The 23,308-nt window shown below is 43.1% G+C and overlaps 1 protein-coding gene across 1 annotated transcript in view; it reads left to right on the top strand.

Annotated features, from left to right (window-relative positions):
- Nucleotides 1-23,308, top strand: part of Ptprg (protein tyrosine phosphatase receptor type G) — a 707,594-nt gene that overhangs the window by 580,277 nt on the left and 104,009 nt on the right. The window contains 1 exon segment of the mRNA XM_047532314.1: nucleotides 5,676-5,868. Within this exon segment, the coding sequence (XP_047388270.1) occupies nucleotides 5,676-5,868 (193 nt within the window).

Below are 23,308 nucleotides of genomic sequence, written 5' to 3' on the forward strand. Positions count from 1 at the left end.
TTTCAACTTTCCTTTGATTTGAACCGACAGATTAAAAACTAATTACTCTCTGTAATACTTTTATAATAAAAACTAAGTTGAAATGATTTATACACACTTCCAGCCAACCCATTTGCAATTCAAGGTTAAAATTGTTCTTGAAACAGCACCAGTTAAAATGCAATTACAACTCCCTAAGCAGGGATAAAAGAAAGATATGTTTTACACATTCCCTTCAAAAGTTAAAAAGTCCATTTCGTATTATAGAAATAAAAACTTTCATTTATTTTTACGAAATGATAAAGACTTCATTAGTTGTGTTAAAGTAAAGATAAATCCGAGTGTTTTTATTACCCACCTCTGGAGGAGGGTAGAGTGAATGAGAAAGAGAGCTCTGTGAGGGGAGGGAATTTTTTTTACACCTGCCATCTTGCTAATGCCACCCAGGTCCTTCTGTAATGGGCCACAGTCGGCTTCTTTTCAGAGTGCAGAAGAGGATAAGGAGATTTATGTTGCCAGTGCTGGGCTCCCTTCCTTGAGTAGCCTCAGGGTCAGCTGAAGGGAGTTGTTTGGGGACTTCTGCTTTCTCCACATTCAGTCTCTCCAGTGCTGTGTTTCTCTGTCAGTAAGTCACCTGAGGACCTGCAAAGAGTGTGGCATGAAGTGGTGGAGAGCAGGAGAAACAGTCTCACAGAACTTTTTTTTTTTTTTTTTGGTACCAGGGAATGAACCCAGGGTCACTTAAATACTGAGCCACATCCCCAGCCCTTTTTTATATTTTATTTAGAGACAGGGTCTCACTGAGTTGCTTAGGGCCTCGCCAGATTGCTGAGGCTGGCTTTGAACTCTCGATCCTCCCTCCTCAGCCTCCTGAGCCACAAGGCTTACAGGTGTGTACCCTGCACCTGTCTACATATCATTTTTGCATAAGACCTTGCACATAATAAATGCTTAATATCAACTGCTAATGTTATATTGTAATAATAGCATTAATAATTATTAATCAGAAGTTAGAAACATAAATAATGTATTTAAAGTGCTTAAAAAGTGCCTGGCACATAGTAGGCTTAATAAATATAAGTTATAAGTTGGGCATGTGTCAGTATTCCCAGTGGCTTGGGAGGCTGAGGCAGGGGGTTTCCAAATTCAAAGCCAGCCTTAGCAATTTAGCCAGGTCCTAAGCAACTTAGTGAGACCCATCTCAAAATAATTTTTTTTTGAGGTGGGGGTACTAGGCATTGAACCCAGAGGCTCTCAAGCACTGAGCCTCATCACACCTCACCCATAGCCTTTTTTTTTTTTTTTTTTTTGAGATAAGATGTCCCTAAGTTGCTGAGGCTGGCTTTGAATTTGCAATACTCCTGCCTCAGCCTCCTGAGCTGCTGGATTTTAGGAGTGTGCCACTGCGCCCAGCTTCAAAATAAAAAAAATAAAAAATTTAAAAGGAATGCGGCTCAGTGGTTAAACAGACCCGGGTTTAGGCCCTGGTACAAAAAAAAAAATAGGTTATAAGGAGGAAAAGAAGAGAAAGCAGATAAGAGAGTGCTTTACAATGGTTGTAACCTTTGAATTCAATCATAATTACCACATTCTTCATAAGAGAATATCAGCAATAGTGATAACACTTACTGAGCACCTACTCTGTGCCAGAAATTATTCCAAACAGTTTATATATTGTAACTCATTTACTAGAAAAATTACACAAGGGGTAGGTAATACTCTTGTTTCTGTTGAACAAATAGGGACACTGAGACACAAAAAGGTTAAATAAGTTTCCAAGGCCATACCTCTGTGAAGCAGGGTAAAAAATAGGATTTTAAACCCAGGTAGCAAATGTAAAAGTTTTTATATTGGAGAATCAGGCCCAGGACCCCACAGTTAAGAATGGAAGACTGGGAATAAAACTTTACCTAAAAAGAATTTAATGGTGTAAGGAAATTTCCACAGTGAAATAAAGTGAATAAACGCATTTACAGTTATAAACAAGAAAAGAATGGAGACTGGGATGATGTTGAACAGAGGCGACACCATCTGGTATACATTATTGAAGAATCATGTGTGCCTTTTAACCAGATCTAAAGGGTTAACAGCCAGAGATGTGCACTGGGCAGAGGGACACAGCTTTGCCTGCAGGGTCTGTGCCGTGGCTCCCATGGTCTGCCATGCTGCAGACTCTGGGGACACCTTCTTGTTGTAGTCTCATGCTCCACCCAGGAACTGAGCAGAATGGAAGATCAAGGCAGGAATGGAGATCCCAGGGACCACCTGAAGTATGCACCTGTAGATTTCTGGCCCAAATGATGCACTTTGTAACTTGCAAAATGTAGACTACCCTCAGCAGACCAAGAATCATGGTGGTGTGTGCTCTGTGGCCAAGCATGCCAGTTCCCAAAGAGGCCACTGGCAGTCTTCATTCCACCTCGAGGAACGGCTGCCAACCTACCCAAGGGCATTTGACAAGTCTGCTAAGCTTGTCCTCCTTGAACTCCTGTGTGACTGTCAGACGAAGCTGTGATCCAGTTGACAATATAATACTGTTCAGGTCATCTGTTCACTCTCAGAAGCATCTCCTCCTTCCTTCAAAATCTGGGCAGGTTGAGTTAATGACAAGGAAGCAGCCCGAGCTTTTAAGCCGGATGCAGGATGTCATTAAGCTCTAAGCACAATTTAAGTGAAGGCATGTTTTGTGTGTTAAATTTGGAACCTGCCTCTTTTTGCAGTTATGTGACTAATTCTTTCCTGAGGTTTCAGAAATAAACTTTTTAGGAGAACTAAAGTCTCACTATGAAAGAAGCAAGCACTGTAGAGAATAAACCAACTTCGGAGCCATATTGCAGAGCCCGTCTCTCAGGCCATCCTTTCTGGCATCTCCGAGATGAGCCTATTTCAGGAGAGACTGCGATCTCTTCCAGAACATTTCCAGTCTAACTCATCCAGTCCATATTTAAGGGAAAAAAAAAAAAAAAAGCTAAAGCATTTCATCCTGAGAGTTAAAAGCGATTCCTTGCCTTATTCGACTCACATCTGTGTGACTTTAATTTTTGGCCAATTTCCTTTTATTTGGCCTTCTCCAGACATGAGGAAGATCTGGTCAGCATCTTCCTCATATAAGGACCTTTAATCAAATTACTCCTTACTCGACTTTTCTTCAGGCTAAACAATTCCACTGTCTTTAACCTTTCTTCACAGGATTTATTTTCCATCCTTTTAATCATGTCAGTTGGTCTTGCCCTGGACCATTTCCAGAGGGTTTTTGTTAATTCCTTCCATATAATTTTAGAAAGTCATTTTGTCTAACAAAACTGAATCCTGCTTTTTTTTTTTTTTTTTTTAATACTGTGGCTTTAACCCAGAGGCACTTAACCATTGAGCCACATCGCCATGCCTTTTCCTGTTTTAGTTAGAGACAGGGTCTGAGTTGCTTAGGGCCTCGCTAAGTTGCTGAGGCTGACTTTGAACTCACAATCCTCCTGCCTCAGCCTCCCAAGTTACTGGGAATACAGGTATGCGCCACCATGCCTAGAACCTGCTCTCATTTTTTGATGCATGCAGTCTGATTCTGCCCAACCAGCAAGTGACGTTGCTGCATCCAGGTTGTTGTTGTTTTGGGTTTGTTTTTTTTTTTTTTTTTTTTTTTTTTTATAATACCTTTTGTTGTCTTCTATTTGTGACTCCTTCTTTGGTGACTCCTATTTGGACAGAGTGAACAGTCTGGTTTTCTTAATTTTTTTTTTTTTTTTTTTTGCCATTTCTTACCTTTCCCTTCTTATAACTATATAAAAAGGCAAATTCTAAACCAAGAGACCAGAGGGTTGTTAGGAGAAGCAGAAGTGACTTGTAGAAAATTAGGATCAGCTAGCCAGGCATGGTGGTGCATGCCTGTCATCCCAGCCACTGTGGAGGCTGAGGCAGGAGGATCTCAAGTTTGAGGCCTATCCCAGCAATTCAGTGAGGCCCTAAGCAATTTAACAAAACCCTGTCTCAAAATAAAATATTTTTTAAAAAAAAGGACTGGCATTTTGTAGCTCAGTAGTAAAGCACCCTGGAATTTAATCCCTAGTATCAAAAAAGAAAGAAAATTGGGACCTCTTGGCATAAAGAAAGGGCTTTTGCCCTTAGTTCATGTTCTGTCTTTTTTATGAAAAGGCGGAAAAGTTTTCTTCATGGTTGATTTCCACCTTACATCAGCAGTAGAATTGGTGGGGAGGTAGATTGATGGGAGAATCCATATACTTAAATGATTTTTCTTGGCTAAAATCACTATGTGAATTCAAGGCTTTCTCATGCAAAGGGAGTTTCTGATGGTGTTGGTAGTGGGTCATTCTCTAAGGCTGTTTGAGAAACAATGGTGTTAACTCAAAGCTGCAAGAATCTACAAAAATCTACAAAACCCAGAATCTACAAAAATCTAGGTAGTAATTCTTTTTTATTTTGCACATTGGAGTTTGCTACCATCTGGTTCCCAGGAAGCCTAAATCAGCCCCTTGATGCCTGTGAGGAAAGCATCTTTCTTTTTTGGGGGGAAGGGGCGGGTACTAGGGATTGAACCTGGGGGGTGCTTAACCACTGAGCCACATCCCCAACCCTGTTTTATATTTTATTTAGAAACAGGGTCTCACTCAATTGCCTAGGACCTCGCTAAATGCTGAGGCTGGCTTTGAACTCGCTATCCTCCTGCCTCAGCCTCTCGAACCACTGGGATTTCAGGAGTGCGCCACTGCACCTGACTGCAATGACCTTTCTTAATGGTTTGAATATACAGAATCCCTTTTGATAATAAAAGTATGATCCTAGAGCTCTGGATTATTTTTCTTTCTTTTTGCCCAAACGTTTTGCTAGTACTCTTATGGAAAATGTTTCTTAATATTAATAATCATGTAGCAGCTGATGTTGATTGATGGCTTATGGTATTCTAAGAAACTTACTAGATTTAATCCTTTCAAGAACTTTAGACTATAGGTTCTACGCTTACAGATCTTTTACACATGAGGAAACTTTAGTTTTAGGAAGCTTGAATAGTTTGTCCACAATCAGGCATTAAGTAATGTTGAACTTGGACAGTTACACTTACCTGTGGGTTTGGTAACTTGGCTGAACTTAATCCCAGGATGTCAGGGGAGGCTTGTTAATAAGGACTAAATCATTAGTATTTATCAATTGAACTCTTATTGTGTGCCAAGAACTGTTTGAGCACTTTACCCTGAGTATTGTGTTGGTGTCTCATGTTTACCAAAACCCTATCAGGTAGATACTCTTTAACAGTTATCACCATTTTATTGAAGGGACTGGAGGCTCAGAGAGGTTAAGCAACTTGCTGGGATCACAGAGTGAGTGAGGAATGAAGGTAGATTTCGTACCCAGGCTGTCTGGCTCAGGACCTACCGGGTTTACCATAAGTCTGTTCCTTCCCCTCATACTATAAGTCTTGGCAGGGAACATTGTAGAAAGGACTCTTACCTGAGATAGACTCCAATAGTTCTGTACAGCCTTCAGATGAAGAGTGTTCCAGGTTAGCCGGCAGTATAGAGACCATAGCCATATAAGCTGCTGGCAGGTGTCTTGCAGGTTCATCAGCCTTGGCATCAGCTCAGCCTACCGTTCTGTGCCCTTATAGCCCCCACCTGCTGTGGACCACAGAGCATTTCTAATTGATGTGGATTTTTTTTTTTCCCTCCCCTCTCTGGTTTTCTGTTCAGCTGGAGGCTTTTTATTCCATCTTTACCACGGAGCAGCAAGACCATGTCAAGTCGGTGGAGTATCTCAGAAATAACTTCCGACCGCAGCAGGCTCTGAATGACAGGGTGGTGTCCAAGTCCGCCATCAGGGACGCCTGGAACCACGACATGGCAGACTTCTTAGAAAACCCACTAGGAACAGAAGCATCTAAAGGTAAAGTCGAATGAAGTGTCCTGGCCTTGAGGAAGATTCCTTATCAAAAATTGCTTTAAATTAAAAGTAGTTCAAAGCCAGCCAAGAACTGGAACTTGGTATAAGAGTGTATCATTCTCTGAGTAGAAACTGGCCTGGATGATGAATAGAAGCAGTTGTAGGAAAAACTTGGGTTAAATAGATATATTAAAAATTGCCCTTTTGGGCTGGAGAAGATAATACATTCCTGTAATCTCAGCAGCTCTGGAGGCTGAGGCAGGAGGATCATGAGTTCAAAGCCAGTCTCAGCAACTTAGTGAGGGCCTAAGCAACTCAGCGAGACCCTGTCTCTAAATAAAATATAGAAAAGGGCTGGGGATGTGGCTCAGTGGTTAAGCGCCCCTGGGTTCAATCCCCAGTACCAATAATAATGATAATAATAATAATAATAATTTAGCCCTTTTAACTAATAGATCAGTCATGCTCCCTGCATTTGTACCTTGTACTTCAAAACTAATCAGTAGCATCTAAAGAATACTTTTGCAGAATGTCTCACTCTTTCTCTGAGCTCAAACATCAGGACCTTCGAGTCACTCCCAGGACCCAGCGTGCAGCATTTCTGCTCAAGTCCACACCAGCAAATGCTCCCACTCTACCTCTCCACCCCTACTGGAAGCCTCTTGCTTCTTCACACTATTGAACAGTTAATTCCCATATCTGAGAAACCTAAGCTTATCAATTTCAGGCATCTTAATCTTTTCTATTTTTGCTTTCTTGTGTGAAATGAGCATGAGTTTCTCTCCCAGGGAACTAGAAAGAGGAAACCTCCTTCCTTCAGGCTCTGGAGTTTGCCATCCTGTGGCATGCAGCTTGGGAAGCATGTGGAGGAATAAGGCTGGCCAAAGCCCTGGTGCTTTGAAGGGAAGAAGGGAAAAGTAGATATTTTCCTTTGGTGTGAAGAGAGGGGCATTTCCTAGCCTCAAACTCCTTTCCTTCAGAACTGGGAGACCTGGGAAGAGCTTTGTCATTTATTGGTGTGGACTAAACTGTGGTCTTCAGTGTGGTCAATGAAGTGGGGAGCTTTTGTTTCAAGAGGACCCATTTTTAAGCATATGAATTCTGTAGGAACAGGTGGGGTGAGATTGTATTCCACAGGTAACTGCTTAGACACACTTTTTTGAGAAGAGGGATCCTGTTTTCAGGCTCTTCTATCTGAATATGGGTTGAAAGAAGAGGAAGGAAGTTGGGGCATGTGATCCTTCCCTTCCTGTCTCTCTGATTCTCTGTGAGAAGCTCACCTAGCCAGCTTCCCTCAATTTCAACTTGAGATTCAAGTCATCCACGCTGATACTGTGTTGAGGGCATTACTGGGGGAATTGGGAGAATTCAGAAGCTCAAAACCTGTGAGAGTTTTCAGGTCAGGCAAGCATTGAAAACTTCACTTGGGATAAATTTTTTTTTTAATTTAGCTAAAAATTAAAATATATATATAAATAAATAGACCTGAACTCAAAGGCTTTCTCCCAAGGGAACTTGCTTAGGAGAAGCGGGGCTCTAAGGGAGAGATATGTAGAGGGTGAGGAATTTATATCTCAAGTGAGCACAAGATTTGGTGGCTCAGAATTGCTGAGACTGTGACGCTGATAAATGGGCTGAGCCTGCAACAGATACATCTGCCATATAGAGAGAGTGTGCGGCCTTTATTAGCCAATACAGAATATAATGGTTTCCCGTGCTTTAAAGTGTCAAACTAGGCAAGATCCTCCACCAAACAGGCCATCTCTGAACTTGGCCTGAGCAATAGACCCATCCTTAAATGTGGCGAATTACTTAGTTTTATAAGATTTGTTCCAAATATCGTGCTCATTGCTGACTTTTACCTTGCATGAGTATTAAAATAATTTCTGATCTTTCTAGAGGCACAGAGAAAGAGAGATCCAGGCATAGTTCTGTTCGAGTTCTTAACACCATAGGGAATGAAAACTTTCTCTTTACCCGCCTGAGGTAATTGAGTCAATGAAATTAACTGTAGGCAGATTAATAGGGGAAAAGGTCTATGAATTTATTGGATGTACAGCAGCATCACACTAAAGAAGAGTGAATATTCAAATATGCAGTGGAATCTCAAAGTTTATATGCTCACTTCAGAGGGGAGAGGGTACACAGTAACTCAGAGGAAAGGAAATGATGTCTGGCAAAGGCAAATGTGTCCTTAGAAGAATAGGTGATAGCCTGTGGCAAAGTCTATCAGGCATGTTGCTAACCTCTAGTCTCCTCTCTTGTGATACAAGTCGGTCTTTCCTGGTTGGTGAAATTCCCAGAGAGGGCATGCATGATCTTGAGTTCCTTTTAGAGATGTGTCTGCAGGCAGATAAGGAGAACCCAGAGAATGCAATTCCCTGCATTTGCTGTTCCCCAAATGCCCTGTTTGGAATCCAAAGTAGCATATTTGGGCATGTCATTTCTTTCAGTGGTTTTTTGTTTGTTTTTTTTTGTTTTTTTTTTTTAATTTTTTTTTTTTTTTTTGGCATTGAGGGTAGAACGCAGAAATGCTTAATCACTGAGCCACATCCCCAACCCTTTTTTGATATTTTTATTTTGAGACAGGTTCTCTTTAAGTTCCTAGAGCCTTGCTAATTTGCTGGTGTCGGCCTCAATCTTGCAATCCTCCTGCCTCAGTATCCTGAGTCACTGGAATTACAGGCATGCATCACCACACCCAGCCTTCCGCATATTTATTAGAGTGTCCCATACACACAGTAAGGTCACATGTAATAGGTTCATATCATGATGAATGTCCCCAAACGTAACATACCTGAATAACAAGTACCCAGATTAAGAAGTCAACATCCCCAGCACGCCAGCGTACTCATGACTGTCTGATCCCAGTGTGACCACCACCGGAAAGCTTTGCCCATTTGTACATTTCACATACTTAGAATCACCTGGCGTTTCCTTTGGCATGACATACTTCTTTTGCTCGTTGTTGGTTTTGAGTATTACCTATGTCCTTGCCTGGAGCTATAGTTCTTTCTTACTGCTGATTTCTTAGTGTAACTATTCCAGAATTTGTTTACATCTTACAGTATACATGAAATCATGGATTTTCTCCAAGTTTTAATGATTACGAAAGATTATTGGGCATGCTTTCTGATGAATCTACAGACTCATCCCTGTTGGATATATGTACCCAGGAGTGAATGGCTGCATCCTAAACTGTGCATGTTGAGGTTTGGATAGGTATTGCCGGACAGTTCCAAATGTGACTGTGTATATCACTTTACACTTCTTCCTACAGTATAGGAAATTTCCTTTTTTTTTTTTTTTTTTTTTTTTTAAAACCAGTACTGGGAATTATACCCAGGACCTCCAGCATGCTAGGCAAGCATTGTACCACCAAACTACATCCTCAACCCTCCTTTTTTTTTTTTTTTTTTTTTTTTTTTGGTACTGGGGATTGAACGTAGGGGCCATTAACTACTGAGCCACATCCCCAGCCTTTTATATATATTTTTATTTGTTTTTTGTTTTGTTTTGTTTTGTTTTCTTTTTTTGAGACAGGGTTTTCCTTAGTTGCTGAGGCTGGCTTTGAACTCCCGTTCCTTTTGCCTCAGCCTCCTGAGCCACTGGGATTAAAGGTGTGCACCACTGCACCAGTCCCCATCAATGTTTTTTAAACAGGCTTTTGGGTGGGCATTTGCACATAAAATTCAGGTATTATAAATGTACAGTCTGATAAAGTTTTGGTAAATTTATAGCCATGCTGCCATAGCAGTTGTCCAGGTGTAGGGCACTTGATGGCCACAGTTTGTGCATGCCCACCTGTGGTCATTGCTTCCTCCTCAACCCCAGGCAACCTCTAGTCTTTGTCTTTCACTTGGTAGGATTTTAAGAGTCATCCACATTGTGGTATATATGGGTAGGTCGTTGCTTTTATTGCTGAATAGTACCTCTGCTTTATTGAGATATAATTCACATATCAAAGTTCGTTCTTTTCAAGTGTACACTTCAGTGGTTTTTGGTGTATTCACAAGGTTACACAACCATCACCAGAACACTTTCATTACCCCACAAAGTAACTCTAAACTCATGAGTAGGTCACTCCCTGTTCTCCTTCCCCTCCTGTCCTCAGCCCTCAGCCCCAGACAACCACAACATATATTCTATCTCCAAGGATTTCTATATTAGGCAGCTTTTCATTCCTATGACCAAAATACCTGACACAAACAACTTAGAGAAGAAAAGTTTATTTGGGGCTCACTGTTTCAAAGGTTCACTCAATGGTTGGCCAACTCCATTGCTCTGAGCTTAAGAGAAAGAGACAGAATGTCCTGGTAGAATGGCGTGGCAGAGGAAGGCTGCTTGACTCATGCAGCCAGGGAGCAGAGAGAGAGAGATCCAGACACTGGGGACAAAATTGAAGCCCCAAAGGCACACCCCCAGTGATCTACTTCCTCTAACCTTGCCCCACCTGCCACTGGTTACCACCTAGTACAGTTGTCCTTTGAAATTACTAATCCATCAAGTGGATTAATCCATTGATTCACTAACTCTCATAAGCTAATAATTTCATCTCTGATATTTGTCCATCATCTAACACTCAAACTTTTGGAGATACCTTATATCTAAACCATAGCAATTTGTTTATTCTGGACGTTTCCTGAAAATAGATCATAGAATACTTTTTGTCTCTGGCGTCTTTCACTTGACAAAATATTTTTAACATCCGTGCCTATAGGAGCATGTATTAAAGATTAGTTCAATTTTATGGCCAAATTATGTAGCACTATTTGGCTATACCACTTTTTGTTGATCCACATTCAATTACTAGGTATTTTGTTTTCTTCCCACTTTTTGCCTATTATGAATAATTTGCTCTGAACCTTCACATTCAAATTTTTGTGTGGACATATGTTTTCATTTCTTTTAGATATAAACTCAGGAATATTGCTGAGTTCCGTCAACCCTAAGTTTGTAGTGTTGAGGAACTGCCTGTTTCCAAATTGGCAGTACCCATTTATATTCCTGACAACACCGTGTGAAGGTTCCAGTGTCTTTGCCAACACTGGGTATTGTGCATCATTTTTATTTTAGGTGTCCTAGTAAATGAGAAATAGTTTTCTTTTGTACTTTTTTTTTTTTTTTAAGAGACAGGGTCTCAATGAGTTGCTTAGGTCCTTGTTAAACTGTGGTAAAAAAAATATGAAAAAATGTTCAACACCTAACAGTAGGAGAAATGCACATTAAGACTGCATCTCAGGGCTGGGGAGATAGCTCAGTTGGTAGAGTGCTTGCCTTGCAAGCACAAGGCCCTGGGTTCAATCCCCAGCACCCCAAAAAAAAAAAAAAAAAAAAAAAAGATTACGTTTCACTCCAGTCAGAATGGCAGTTTACAAGGATACAAGTAACAATAAATGTTGGCAAGGATATAGGGAGAAAGGTACTCTCATACATTGCATGACAGTATAATTAATTGGACATAATTTCCTTGGCCTTGTATTTGTATACGTGACCAGGGTAACTCCACACTATCTATGACTATAAGAGTGGGAATCTAAATACAATAAGTTATACTTTATGTACATATATTCTGCCAAAATACATTCTACTGTCACGTATAACTAAAAATAAAACACAAAAATATTAAAAATAAGTATAAATTGCTGAGGCTGGTTTTGAACTCACAATCCTCCTGCCTTTGCCTCCCAAGCTGCTGGGATTTACAAGTGTGTACCACCATGCCTGGTTCTTCTGTGTTTTTGAATTCCACCTCTCTAGTGATTAAGGATATCACTTTTGTTTTTAAATGCACCTGACCAAATGCTCTGTATTCCTTCTCCCCTCCAGAGAAAACTGGAGTCATTCGACAGGGCTGTAGGCCAAACTCCCCCAACAGGTGCTAACAGTCTCTGGCAGCATGCAGGACTCAGGTGACTGATCTTTGAGATTTAAGCAGTAAAGAGGCAACACAAAGCCTGGTGCAGGGGAAAAAAAAAAGATTTCAAGAAGAGGGTGGTATTCTGCAATCTTTGGGTAATTCAAAAAGAACAAAGCTTATCGGATTGGCATTGTCTATTAAATCATTGTAGAAAGCTTTCAACACCCACGAAAACTATGATGTCTTATACATTTATTGGGTGTTGTCACAGAAGAAAGGAAAATAAATTATGGAAGGCAGGGGTTATTTAAAAACTTTTTTGGTTAAGGGCCAGATGGTGACTATTTTAGACTTTTTGTAGGCCCAATGATCTCTGTTGCAATGATTCAGTGCAGCCCTTGTGGACTGAAGGCAGTCACAGACACCTTAGAAATGAATGGGTGTCGGAAATGTCTTCCAGTAAAACTTCAGTTACACAAATAGGTGCAGAACAGATTTGGCCTGGGAACCCCAGTTTACGGACCCCTGTTCTAGGGAGGGGATACTAAGATGGAGAAACCATAGGCGTCTTAATACCTAATGTCTTAAAGGTGGTCATGGGACTGGGGATGCAATGCTCAATGGTAAAGCACATGCTTAGCATTCTCGAGGCCCTGAGTTCCATCCTCTGCATTAAGGGAAAAAATGGCAGTAATGGCCATGACCGAGTCAATCAGTTTTGCTTTTCTATTCCACTGCAAGACCCTAGGACCAATTAGAGATTTTTCAACTTGGTAATGGACTACTCACCACTTATCACTTGATCATCTGTCGCATCAGAGGTGCAGCCAGAGCCTCAGTTGACTGAACATAGCTCCTCACCACCCCATTCCCCTGGCTCTGACTATGAACTAGCGCACTGCTGTGGTGGGTGCCTGAGGGGACGCACCCCCCTCCCTCCCTCTGTCAGGAGGATGGGACGTGCTGGAAGAGGAGAAACAGGATCCAGCCTTTCATTGCCAAGCACAAGACATGTGGGCACGTTAAACACCAAAGGAAAGGGGAGGAAAAGTCATCTTAGTGTTGGATTGTCACTGAAGAACAGCATGATGGGTATCATCCACAAAAAATATAATGCTTCAGTTCCAGTAAATGGAAACAATATTTAGGCTCAGTGGATTGTGCAAGGGACATCCAATCCGCCACTCTGCCCTTTGTCAGTAAATAACTTGGACAGACTTTAGAATTTAATGGGCTGTCATTTCAGTTATTCTGCAGCCTGTCCCAGGCACATGGAAGAGCATTCTGTGATTAAGTGCCGAATATCATCCATTGTGAAGATATTTGGAACAGTGAATGGAGAAAAATAACTTTGCTTCCAACAACATGAAACATATGGTTTATTAATTTAACGAAACCTGTTCAACCCACAGTGGAATCAGAACCACTTGATCTGATAATTTGATTTGATGGCTTAATTAAAGTGACACCGTGTAATGTAATAAAAGCAGAGGAAACGGAGAGGACACTGGGCTCCCAGCATACCCTTCAGTCTTGTAAGTCCGTGCTGTTTTTTTGGAAGATAGTTTTGGCTTCTACTGATGGATCTCTTTTTCAACTCCATTTTTCAGTGCTAAAGATTGCTTTGTGTTTTGGCTAAAAGCAGTTCTTAAGGACATACACCTCCACGTGCGAATGCCTGAGTAACTCGCTGATTTTAAATCAGAATACATTGAGGGAGAGTGTCACGTTTTCTACCTAAATTAGCAAACAGAGAAGTAAATCCATGATTGCTTTAAATAAAAAAAAAAGTTTGACATTGAAATCTTTTTTTTTTTTTTTTTTTGCTATTTTTGGAGAAAATATTAATGTTGTTCTGTTTTTAGTTTAATCATTTCCAATATGCTGGGGTTACTTTGTCTTATTAAAAATAGCTCTGATATACATGCTTCATTCCTTTGTAGGCAACTTCCCACTCAGAAACTCTTCCCAAAAGTTGTCCTGTTACTTCTAGAAACTTTCAGAACAGGAAAGCGCTGTGACCCTGAACATTCTCCATTATCTTACTTTTGAAGGTCTTGCCCCCACCCAGCATCCCCCCCTCCTTTTTTTTTTTTTTTTTGGTACCAGGGATTGAACCCAGGAGGGCTTAACCACTGTGCTACATACCCAGCTCTTTTTACATTATTTTTAGAGACAGGGTCTTGCTAAGTTGCTTCAGGCCTCACTAAATTCCTGAGGCTGACTTTGAACTCAGGATCCTCCTGCCTCAACCTCCCCACTTGCTGGGATTATAGGTGTACACCACCATGCCCAGTGGTTCTGCCATATTATATTCAGCATTTTTAAATGCTCAAACACCCCATGATTACCTTAATTTTAGGTACATATGTAAGACTTAGAATAGGTTGCCTTTGATTGGCTGTCATAATGTGGATGTTCTGTAGACATTTCATGTAGCATTTTCTCTGTTCATTTTCTGTTGCTATAGCATAATACCTGAGGCTGGGTAATTTGTTAAAAAGAGGGGGGATTATTTTGGCTCATGGCTTTAGAAACTGGAAAGTGCTGGCATCTGTTCAACTTCTGGTGAAACTTCATGGTAGTTCACATCATAGCAGAAAAAAGAAAAAGCAAGTGACATGGGTAGGAGAGGGACAGAGGACAAAGATGCTATCCTGCCTTGTAACCATCTGCTCTCCTAAGAATTGATCATTCCATTAATGCCTTCATAAGAATGGGGCCCCCATGACCTAATCTCCCCTTAGAGTCCCTATCACTTTCATCACCATGTTAGGGACCATGCCCTAACATGAGTTTGAGTGGAGACAAGCCACATGCAAACCATACCAAATGTCAACTATTTTGCCTTGTGTTTTGTGGCCAGTAAATTTCTTTACCTATGTTGGACATCTTCAGCCACCAGTGAAATGCTTATTGACCATGCTGAAATAACTGTGGTATTAAAAAAAAAAACAAGGCTGGGAAGGGGTTTTTGTGCACTAGATGCTACACTGGCCTCTTCCATTCACATAGGCTTTATTTAACCCTCAAAGCCACCTCTGCCAGGATTTGCTGTTCACTCCTCAAATATTTTTTGAGCATCTACTATGAGCAAGCTCTGGACACTACTTCAAAGTCAAGGTGAGTGGGGCAGGAGTCGCTCATCATGGAATTTGGAGTCAGCTGATGATAAGCTGCAGCAGTGTTCTGAACAAGTATTCAAGTCAGGTGCTCACAGTGGGGACTTGTGGAGAGGGCCTTCCTTAGGAAGGGCAAGTTCTGCAGAGAGCTGGAGGGAAAGGCCATTTTTAAAAGCCGTAAGGCATGGGAACCAGCATGGACAAATGGGAAGCAAGAGCTCAGAAGGGGCTGGAGAGGGAGGCAGAAGCCAAGTCTAGCAAAGACTTTTTCCTGGTGAGGATTGTGATGTGACATCAGTGGGAAACCCTGGGAGGGATAATTTAATTTATTTATTTATTTATTTATTTATTTATTTATTTATTTATTTATTACCAGGGATTGAACACAGGGGCATTTAAGCATTGAGCTATATTCCCAGCCCTTTTTAAACATGTTTTTTAGGGACAGGGTCTCCCTATTTTGCTGAGTCTGGCTTTGATCTACCAAGCCCCTGGGATTGCAGGTGTGTGCCACTGCACTCGGCTCCTCGGAGAGTTTTTAGCAGTGCCGCAGAATGATCCAAACAGAGCCATGAGCCTCACTTGGACCTTGTGTGGACAGGGTAGGCAGAGGACTTGGAGCCTGCTAGACCAGCAGGAGGCAGCCAGGGGTATTCCAGGTGAGCTGAGGATGACCCATGATAGAGACAGAAGTGACCGGCTAGGAAGGGATTTTGGAGCAGAGCATTTGGACAGGGATGAGTGGAGCAAGCAGAGAGAGAAGTGCAGTCTTACAGTTTCTCCGTAACAGCTGAGGGCTCGAACACCCACAGAGTGTGAGTGATTCATCCAGAGCCTCTCAGCCAGGCAGTGGTAGAGCCAAGGTGTGAACCAAGATCCTCTTCTGTCCCTGCACAGCATTCCTTCCATCGTGTCAGGACTGAGGGAATCCACAGGCAGTGGCCTCCTTATTGTGATGTTATCAGGCGGCTTGAGCAACATAGTATATCACTCCTTTCCTGAATGAAGGGGATTTGAAATGAAACATACTGATGGAGATCTAGTGCTTTTTCCTTCCTAAGAAGAGACCACTGGCCTCTACTTGGCTTTATCTGTTTTTTCAAGTTATCCTAATTGCTCAGGCCATAGGTCACTGAGGCCCTGGTCACAGGTTCAGTCCCTGGGAGGCTAGTACACCTACTTGATCTGGACAGCAGGACCTTCGAGGAGGAGGATCTTGTGCATCTTTGAATCATCTGGGTACAGTACCTAGAACACAGCAGGTGCACAGGTCGCATCAGTGACTGATGGGACAGTATGAAGCAGTGTCAGAATATAGATTTGGGAGTCAGTCAAAGCTAGACTCCAGTCCTCAGCCAACCATTTTCTCCTACATGCCTTTGCCCAGTTGGCATCTAAACCTCTGTTTCCTTGTCTCTAAAAATAGAAATAATACACGTACCTCATATCAGCCTTTTAAATGAGACAGTAACAGATTAGATAGTACAAGATCTGAGACATGGAAACTAGTCTGCAAATAATTGTACTTTCTGGTCAGTGGATCAGTGGTGGCTTCTTTGCACACTCAAGAGCCACCTGTTATATATGACACAGACATTGGAGAATGCATTTCAGAATGAGGGCATATGAAGCCAGGCCCTTTGCACCTGTTGCAGCCTTTCCAGGGGAATCCATGTCCCTTAATGTGGTCTACCAGCTAAGTCCTGCCCCCTGCTCAGACTCATCTCGCACATCACTTCCTTTGGCTTCCTCTGCTGCAGTCATCAATGCTGAAGAGCATCCGGCCCCTGCTCAGCTAGGATGTTTGTTTTTCCCCTCATGTCTAACTCTCCCGCTAGTCCATAAGCTCCATGAGGGATATGACTTTATTTTTTCCCCCTCTCTCTCTCGGATGAAGGGTGCTGTAAGGGTACTGATGATTTCTCAGTAAATATTGTATTGAATAGATGAATGGGAAAATGGGCGAATGCATGGAGGCATGGATGGATGGATAGATTGTTAACTCTTGCATGGCGGGTGACTAGGATTAAAAGATTCTTACCACAAGCGTTGGCACAACCAGGACATTTGACATTTAGCCCTGCTAGGCACTCTTGTGGGGAGAGCATAGCCAGGCATTTGGAGTTAGATTCCAGGCCATTTCAAGGACCTGAAGTCAGAAGCTTCGGCTATTTGGGAAGCTCTCCTCCACTCTCACCAAAAAACACTTTAGATGGAAACATTCATTCTGAAAAGTAAAGAAGTAAAAAGAAAAGAAGACACAGCTTTCCCCACTGTCCCAAGGAACAGCCTAAAGGCAGAGAGTTGAAGACTCTTAGGGTGGCAGGGGCCGGTGGCAGGATGCTCCCAGGTACCACTGCTATCATGGCTTGGGAGTTGTTGAGTGGAGTCAGGTAACAGATAGGAGGGCCTGTCAATCATTTTCAAACTTTATACATTTTACCTCATTAGTAATCCTCTGTCTCCAGGCTGGTGAGCAGAGTTTGATGCTCAAGGCCAACTTGGCATCCTCCTTCACTTTCTGCTTTTCTTTGCTCACCAGAAGAATTTTCTCTGACATTGGATTTGTTTGTGTGGGCACCATGGTGCTTGTGAACAGCAATCTGGAAATTAATAAAGGACAACAGCATCCTTCCTCCCAGAGCGACATACCTCACCTTCCTTGCTAACTAGCATTCACAGCCCGTGAAGCATGAGGCTCCGGGATATTTGCATGCAGCTCCTTGGAGCCACAGGAGGAGCAAAGCAGGGAGACAAGACTATTTATCTTCCCCATTCTTCCCAGTGTTTACTCCTCAAGCTGAGGCGATTGAGGTTGTTTTTGTCAGGTACTGTCCAGGGATATGGAAGGAACCTTGCTTTCTTGTAGCATAAGAAATAGTCTCATCTGCCTGCCCCTGAGAATCAAGGAACACCAATGAGCACATAGCAGTGAGGACCCCAACCAGGTCTTCTTTCCTCATAGCACAGCCAGTGGCCCAGTGGCCTCATGGTTGCTGGCTCCACTCTGGGGCAGTTTCATGATTCCAAAGCACTGACTTGGGTTGGAATGAATTTCTTGGCTGTCAAATTTCAAATCCGTGCCTGTGCCAAGAAGCCTCCGCCTGTATATGTGACACTAAACGCTGTCAGGTGTTTCCAAGTGCACAGACACATGTGGTTCCTGTGCTTCCCAGAAGAGAAACCTCCTCAGTGAGGAATGTGCTGACCATTTGAAGCGGCAGGTTATCATCTGCCAGCTGCAAAGCCGGAGCTATTCCAGCTCATGGATCCATGGGCTAAAGGCAGCCACTGGTCAGCTGTGGCTCTGTCTCTTCCCTGTGCTTCTAAATCTTGTGATTTCCAGCTGGGGACCACTAGAGGGCACTGCCTGCTCCTAGTCCAGTCTCTCCATGCAAGTGGCAGCTCCGTTTTGTTTCCTTCTTGGGACCCCTTGACCAAGCCCTATAGGGGCAGCGGTGAGGTCAGTTACCTGAGCACAGAAGATCCTAAAACCATACAATGTAGGGCCATCCTTACCAAATGGCCATTTGATGGATCCAAACGTTCCATTTGGGGGTCGCAATGAGGTTGGAATCCAAATGATCCTACCACTTCACCTCACAAAGCCCGAACTAAGAGTAGCAGGTAGCTCAGAAGAACCAGAGATCCAGAGCCAGTCTGGCAAATGTCCGGTGAGGGATCTGGCTTTCCTTTCAAGTACAGTAGGTACCGAGCCTATTTCTAAGAGGGAAATTATTTTAAGGGCCAGATGGAAAACAAATGAGGACATCTTGACCAATTCAATCATAATCATCTTAAATAAGTAATTTAAATGAAAGACTAGCTTAGCCCATCTGTGTGAGTGACGAGTTGATTTCTTGCCATGGCTGTTGGGATCACTTAGCCAGCTTGTAGGTTCTTGGATCTTGGATAGTGTTTAGATGCCAGTCTTGCATTGCTAAGGGCAACTTTAGGGCTCTATTTTAAGTGACCCAGCTTCTTCTTCACAGCTTTACTATCATCTTAGCAGTGAGAAATAGGAGATTTGGCCAGAGGAAACCCCACCATAATGCAAGGGTACTGGGTGTTTGCCTGCCCTTGATCTGTAGCCTGGTCTCTGTACAGATCCTTGTTTGGAGTCCATGACTAGAACCAGGCAGGGGGAAGCAGAGGAAGTGAAGAAACAGATGTAGAAAGGATGCTGTGTTCAGTTCAGGTGGGATCAGTCTACGTTTCTCTCTTGGCAGGAAATCAGGGCATCTTAGAAGCTGAAAGGAGGGAAGGATCCCGAGGGCCTGGAATCCCGCTTCCCACCCAGAATCCAAGATGCAGTTGTTAATGTCCATCGGGGCTGGGAAGATGCATATTCTGAACTTTGTCACCTCCCTTAGCACCAAGCGGAACAATGCTTTTTCCTGCTCAGGACATGGACACCTCCCATGTTCCTTAGCTTGTAGAGGAAAAGGGACATCATATAGAAAAAAAAAAAAGACTGTAAGGCAGCAGGAGGGTCAGGAATAGCATAATGTGGGAAAGTCCAAAGCATAGGCACGGAACACAGGAGAATCGAATTTCTGCCTCTGCCTTCCTGGGCGGTGCCCAGAGCTATTGTTGACGGAGCGTGGAGCTCTGTCACATGCACACCGACAACCGTTTTCAGATTTGCCGTCTTCCGTGGTCATTGCAACAGAGTGTCTAGCGCTCACTTGTTTGCTGAGAAACTGAATTGTAATTCAGGGCTTGGCCACAGCAGCGGAGGAGATATCATCGCATGGCGTAGGCGAAAAGTCCACATGCTATAGGTGACATCAGTTAAGACGCCAAAGACTTAAAACTCGAAAGTAGTTGTCCTGGTGCTTGGCAGAACTTGGGGTGACTATAACCAGGGTCTCCCACATCAGAAGGTGGACATCCAGCAAAGTCTGGCCTCCAGAGTCACCCACCCTTGGATGAACCCTGGCTCAACACCTGCTGGCCTTGGGACCTTGCCTCTGACCCACTCCTCCTCATTCTCTGTTCCCAGCCACACTAACTTTCTCTCTAGTTTTCTTTCACAATCTCTCTGCAGTTTTTTTTGTTTGTTTGTTTTTATTTTTTTCCTATATGACACACCCAAGCGTTTTTTCCTGTTCACTGTATAAACACCAATTCATTGTTCAGCTTTCAGCTCCAACATCACTGTGCTTAGCAAGTCTTCCCTAATCCATCCCCCAAGTCTAGATCAGGCCCCTTCTTCAACTTTAATACAGAGCTCCTATATCATTTTCCTTAAAAGCATATGTATATATGTGTCCCTTAATGCTAAGAATGTTTACTATACTTCATTGCATAATCATGACAGATTTTATACCAATTGGTTTTTGCAAAAAGTGGGCCCCACCATTATGTGAATTTTTTTTAATGGTGCCTGTATTGCTTGAAAATGATTTATTACTAAACCATCTTTAGTGCAAGATTAGGATGCATGGAATATTGATGAATATGCTCAGTGCAGTGGCGAAGATCATGTGTGTGAAATGTGGTATGCTTTTGGGTGCCCTTGCAGCCATCTGATGGATCCCATGGTCCTATTGACAATTCATAGTTTTACATGCATAAAATAAAATATGACTGGTTGTATGGGAAGCCAGTTATCGTGAGATGTGATCAGATTGCTTTAAAATTGTAATGTACTAATGTATCTACTTCTTGATGAAGGCTTTAAATTGTGGATCCAGCAGCAGGTCTAATAGAAATTAGACTCAACTATGGGTGATGTCACACTGACCGGCTAACACCACAGTACTTTGTTGTCAACATTTGAAATGTAAAAAGATGGTACATTGTAGAGATTAGTGAAAATACCAGTGTGCTTCTTCCCCATCCAAGTTCCTAGAGAGGATGAATTCTCTCCAGAGACCCTAAGGAACCCCAAGTTAAGAAGTCTATTTTAAGGAGATTAAATAGTTGGCATCTTTTCTCCTGCTGGGCCACCATCTTGCAGGCAGTGGAAGGCCCTGTTAGCCTGTGTTCACCTTTATCCCAAGTGCCTGGTCCAGGGCTTGGCTGTAGTAGATGCTCAGTAAATATAAGTAATAACTCTTCCTCCTAGCACTTCCAGAATGTTATTGGGATATCTCGTGCGTTTCATGTGCTTATCCTGGAAATTTTCACTCAAGCTTTATCCATATTCACAGCCAGTTTTATTCAGAACCAAAGCAGTCTGATCCCAGCATAAGGAAATGAATGACCCTCCTGGATCTAGGTCTTTAAAACTAGGGTCGCCTTAGAGCCAGTAGCCCCAAAGAGTTATAGGATTTAATGACATCAGGCCATTGAGAACAGAAAAGGGGAAGTGGGGGAAGAAGGCATGAGAGATGGAAGAGTGGACAGTAGGTTGTTTGTACAAAGGATTGTTAACCCTTGAAGAAGCCACTGTCCCCAGACTGCGGTAGTGATACATAGCCCCTGCGTGGGATGGTATGTAACTTTCCTGATGTTTTTATTACCATTCTGCAGATAGGAAAACAGATGTGGGAAGGAAATGTGGAGACCTCCTGTTGTGGCCCCTACCATCTCTGGTTCAGAACCAAACCGACAGAGTTCCAATTCTGAATGCTGCTTCCACTCTGTCCTTGGCCCCACCCAGTGACTTGGTCTCTCTGGACCCGTGTCTTCATCATTTTCGGGGAAGATATTTGAACCTACCTCTTGGAGTTGATTACTGGGTGCATGTGTTACAGAGCTGGGGCCTTCTGAGAAACTGAGGCAGCACAAAGACTCCCTCTTCAAACCCCAGTTCTTGCTGTCAAGTCAGAAAGATTTCAGACATGTCACTCAGAGTAACAGGAATGAGTTTATTGAAGTGCTAGGAAAAGGGAAAAGAGACACTCTCAAGGGAGAGGGTGGGTTGTTTCAGAGAGGAGAGACAATGTGCCTTTCCTGCACTCCGGTTTTATTGGGGATCCCAGAGAAGTTTCCAGAGAATCCCACCTGTGTCCACCTCTTGACTTTTGACTGACAGCAAGGTGTCATCAGACTTTCAAGTCCCCACTGCCATGGCAACTGTAGGTCACCTTGGCCCATGCCGACTGGTTCTAATTGGATTCTTTTTTTTTTTTTTTTTTTTTGTAGTTGTACTTGTAGATGGACAACATGCCTTTTTTTAATTTGTTTGTTTTTATGTGGTGCTGAGGATTGAACCCAGTGCCTCACATGTGCTAGGCAAGTGCTCTGCTACTGAGCTACAACCCCAGCCCTAACTGAATTCTTAACCATACATTCTTACAGATTTCATGGTTAGGAAGAACCATCCTTATCTCCCAGAGTTTCAGGATCTGGGCACAAAAGTCTCCCCCCTCAGGGTAACCTGGGTTCCTCTCATCAGCATTATCTCAGGCCTGCGTTTCTCCTGCAGTGAACAGGTGGCTTGCTGAGCAATGAGACACATCCTGCCCACTGAGGCCAGACAGGGCTGCAGGTACATTGCTTCTTGGAAAGGAAAGCACGTGGGGGTCAGTAGCGTGGCCCACGTATGGGATTAGTCTCTTCACCTCATGTCCCCCCCTCTCCCCCGTCCTCATCTGTCTGCTCCTAACACGTGGATACTCTGACATAATGAACAGAGCCTGACTGACATGCTGTATGCACGTGGGAGCTGGTAAGCTGTCACTGGATCCCGTTTGGAAATTGTACATCCAAAAAGTGCCAGAGGTGGGGTCCTGCTTTGATTCCCTCATTTCTGGTTCCAGCACCTTCCTCAAGGCAGTTAGCCCTTCATGATCTCTTGGACACTGAAGGAGGTGACACCGCAGAGCCCTGAGCTTCCTGATTTGAAGTCCTGCATGGTCCATTGTTGGGGACTTTGTGTTTATCCAGATGTCTTTGATACAGTCCTTCAAAAAGAGAAATCCTTCCCTGAGGCTATTTCTTTGCAAAGCCCCCCTGAAGGACTCAGGATTCAAGGGTTCCTGAGCCAAGTTAGAGAGACAAAGAAATGACAGATGTTTAAGCAGTATGAAGTAAGACTCTCAACTCTGTCCCTCCCTGTTCCCTTCTGCTTGGAGGGAAGACAGTGCCTGCTCCCTCCCCTCCTGAGCCAGGCAGACCTTCCCTCCAGAGAAGTCCTCTCCGCCACGGGGTTTGCTGACTTGGGTCAAGCTTGTTCCTCAGAGACCACTCCTGTGCCATGGCTGATGTCACAACCTTCATTCGCTCCAGAGATGGTGGCTTCATTTCTGTTGACAGCATTGTGAAATGGGAAATGAATGCTGAACCACTTTGTTTAAGCAGTCTGTCTGTCTTCTGATCAATAGTGGACCCGATGTTTCACACCTGGGGCCAGATGCTGGGCGTGGGGACCGGGGAGGAACCTTACACTCCACAGAGTTGAAGGCACTCAGAGATGACACTGGCCTTTCAGACACAGTTTATCTAAAGCCCCAGATGAAGAGCCTGGGGTTGGGGGAGGCGGGGAGACTTAGCATTTACTTGTGGAACC

The sequence above is a fragment of the Sciurus carolinensis genome, chromosome 17 (genome assembly GCF_902686445.1).
Source record: "Sciurus carolinensis chromosome 17, mSciCar1.2, whole genome shotgun sequence".
NCBI classification, from domain to species: Eukaryota; Metazoa; Chordata; class Mammalia; order Rodentia; family Sciuridae; genus Sciurus; species Sciurus carolinensis.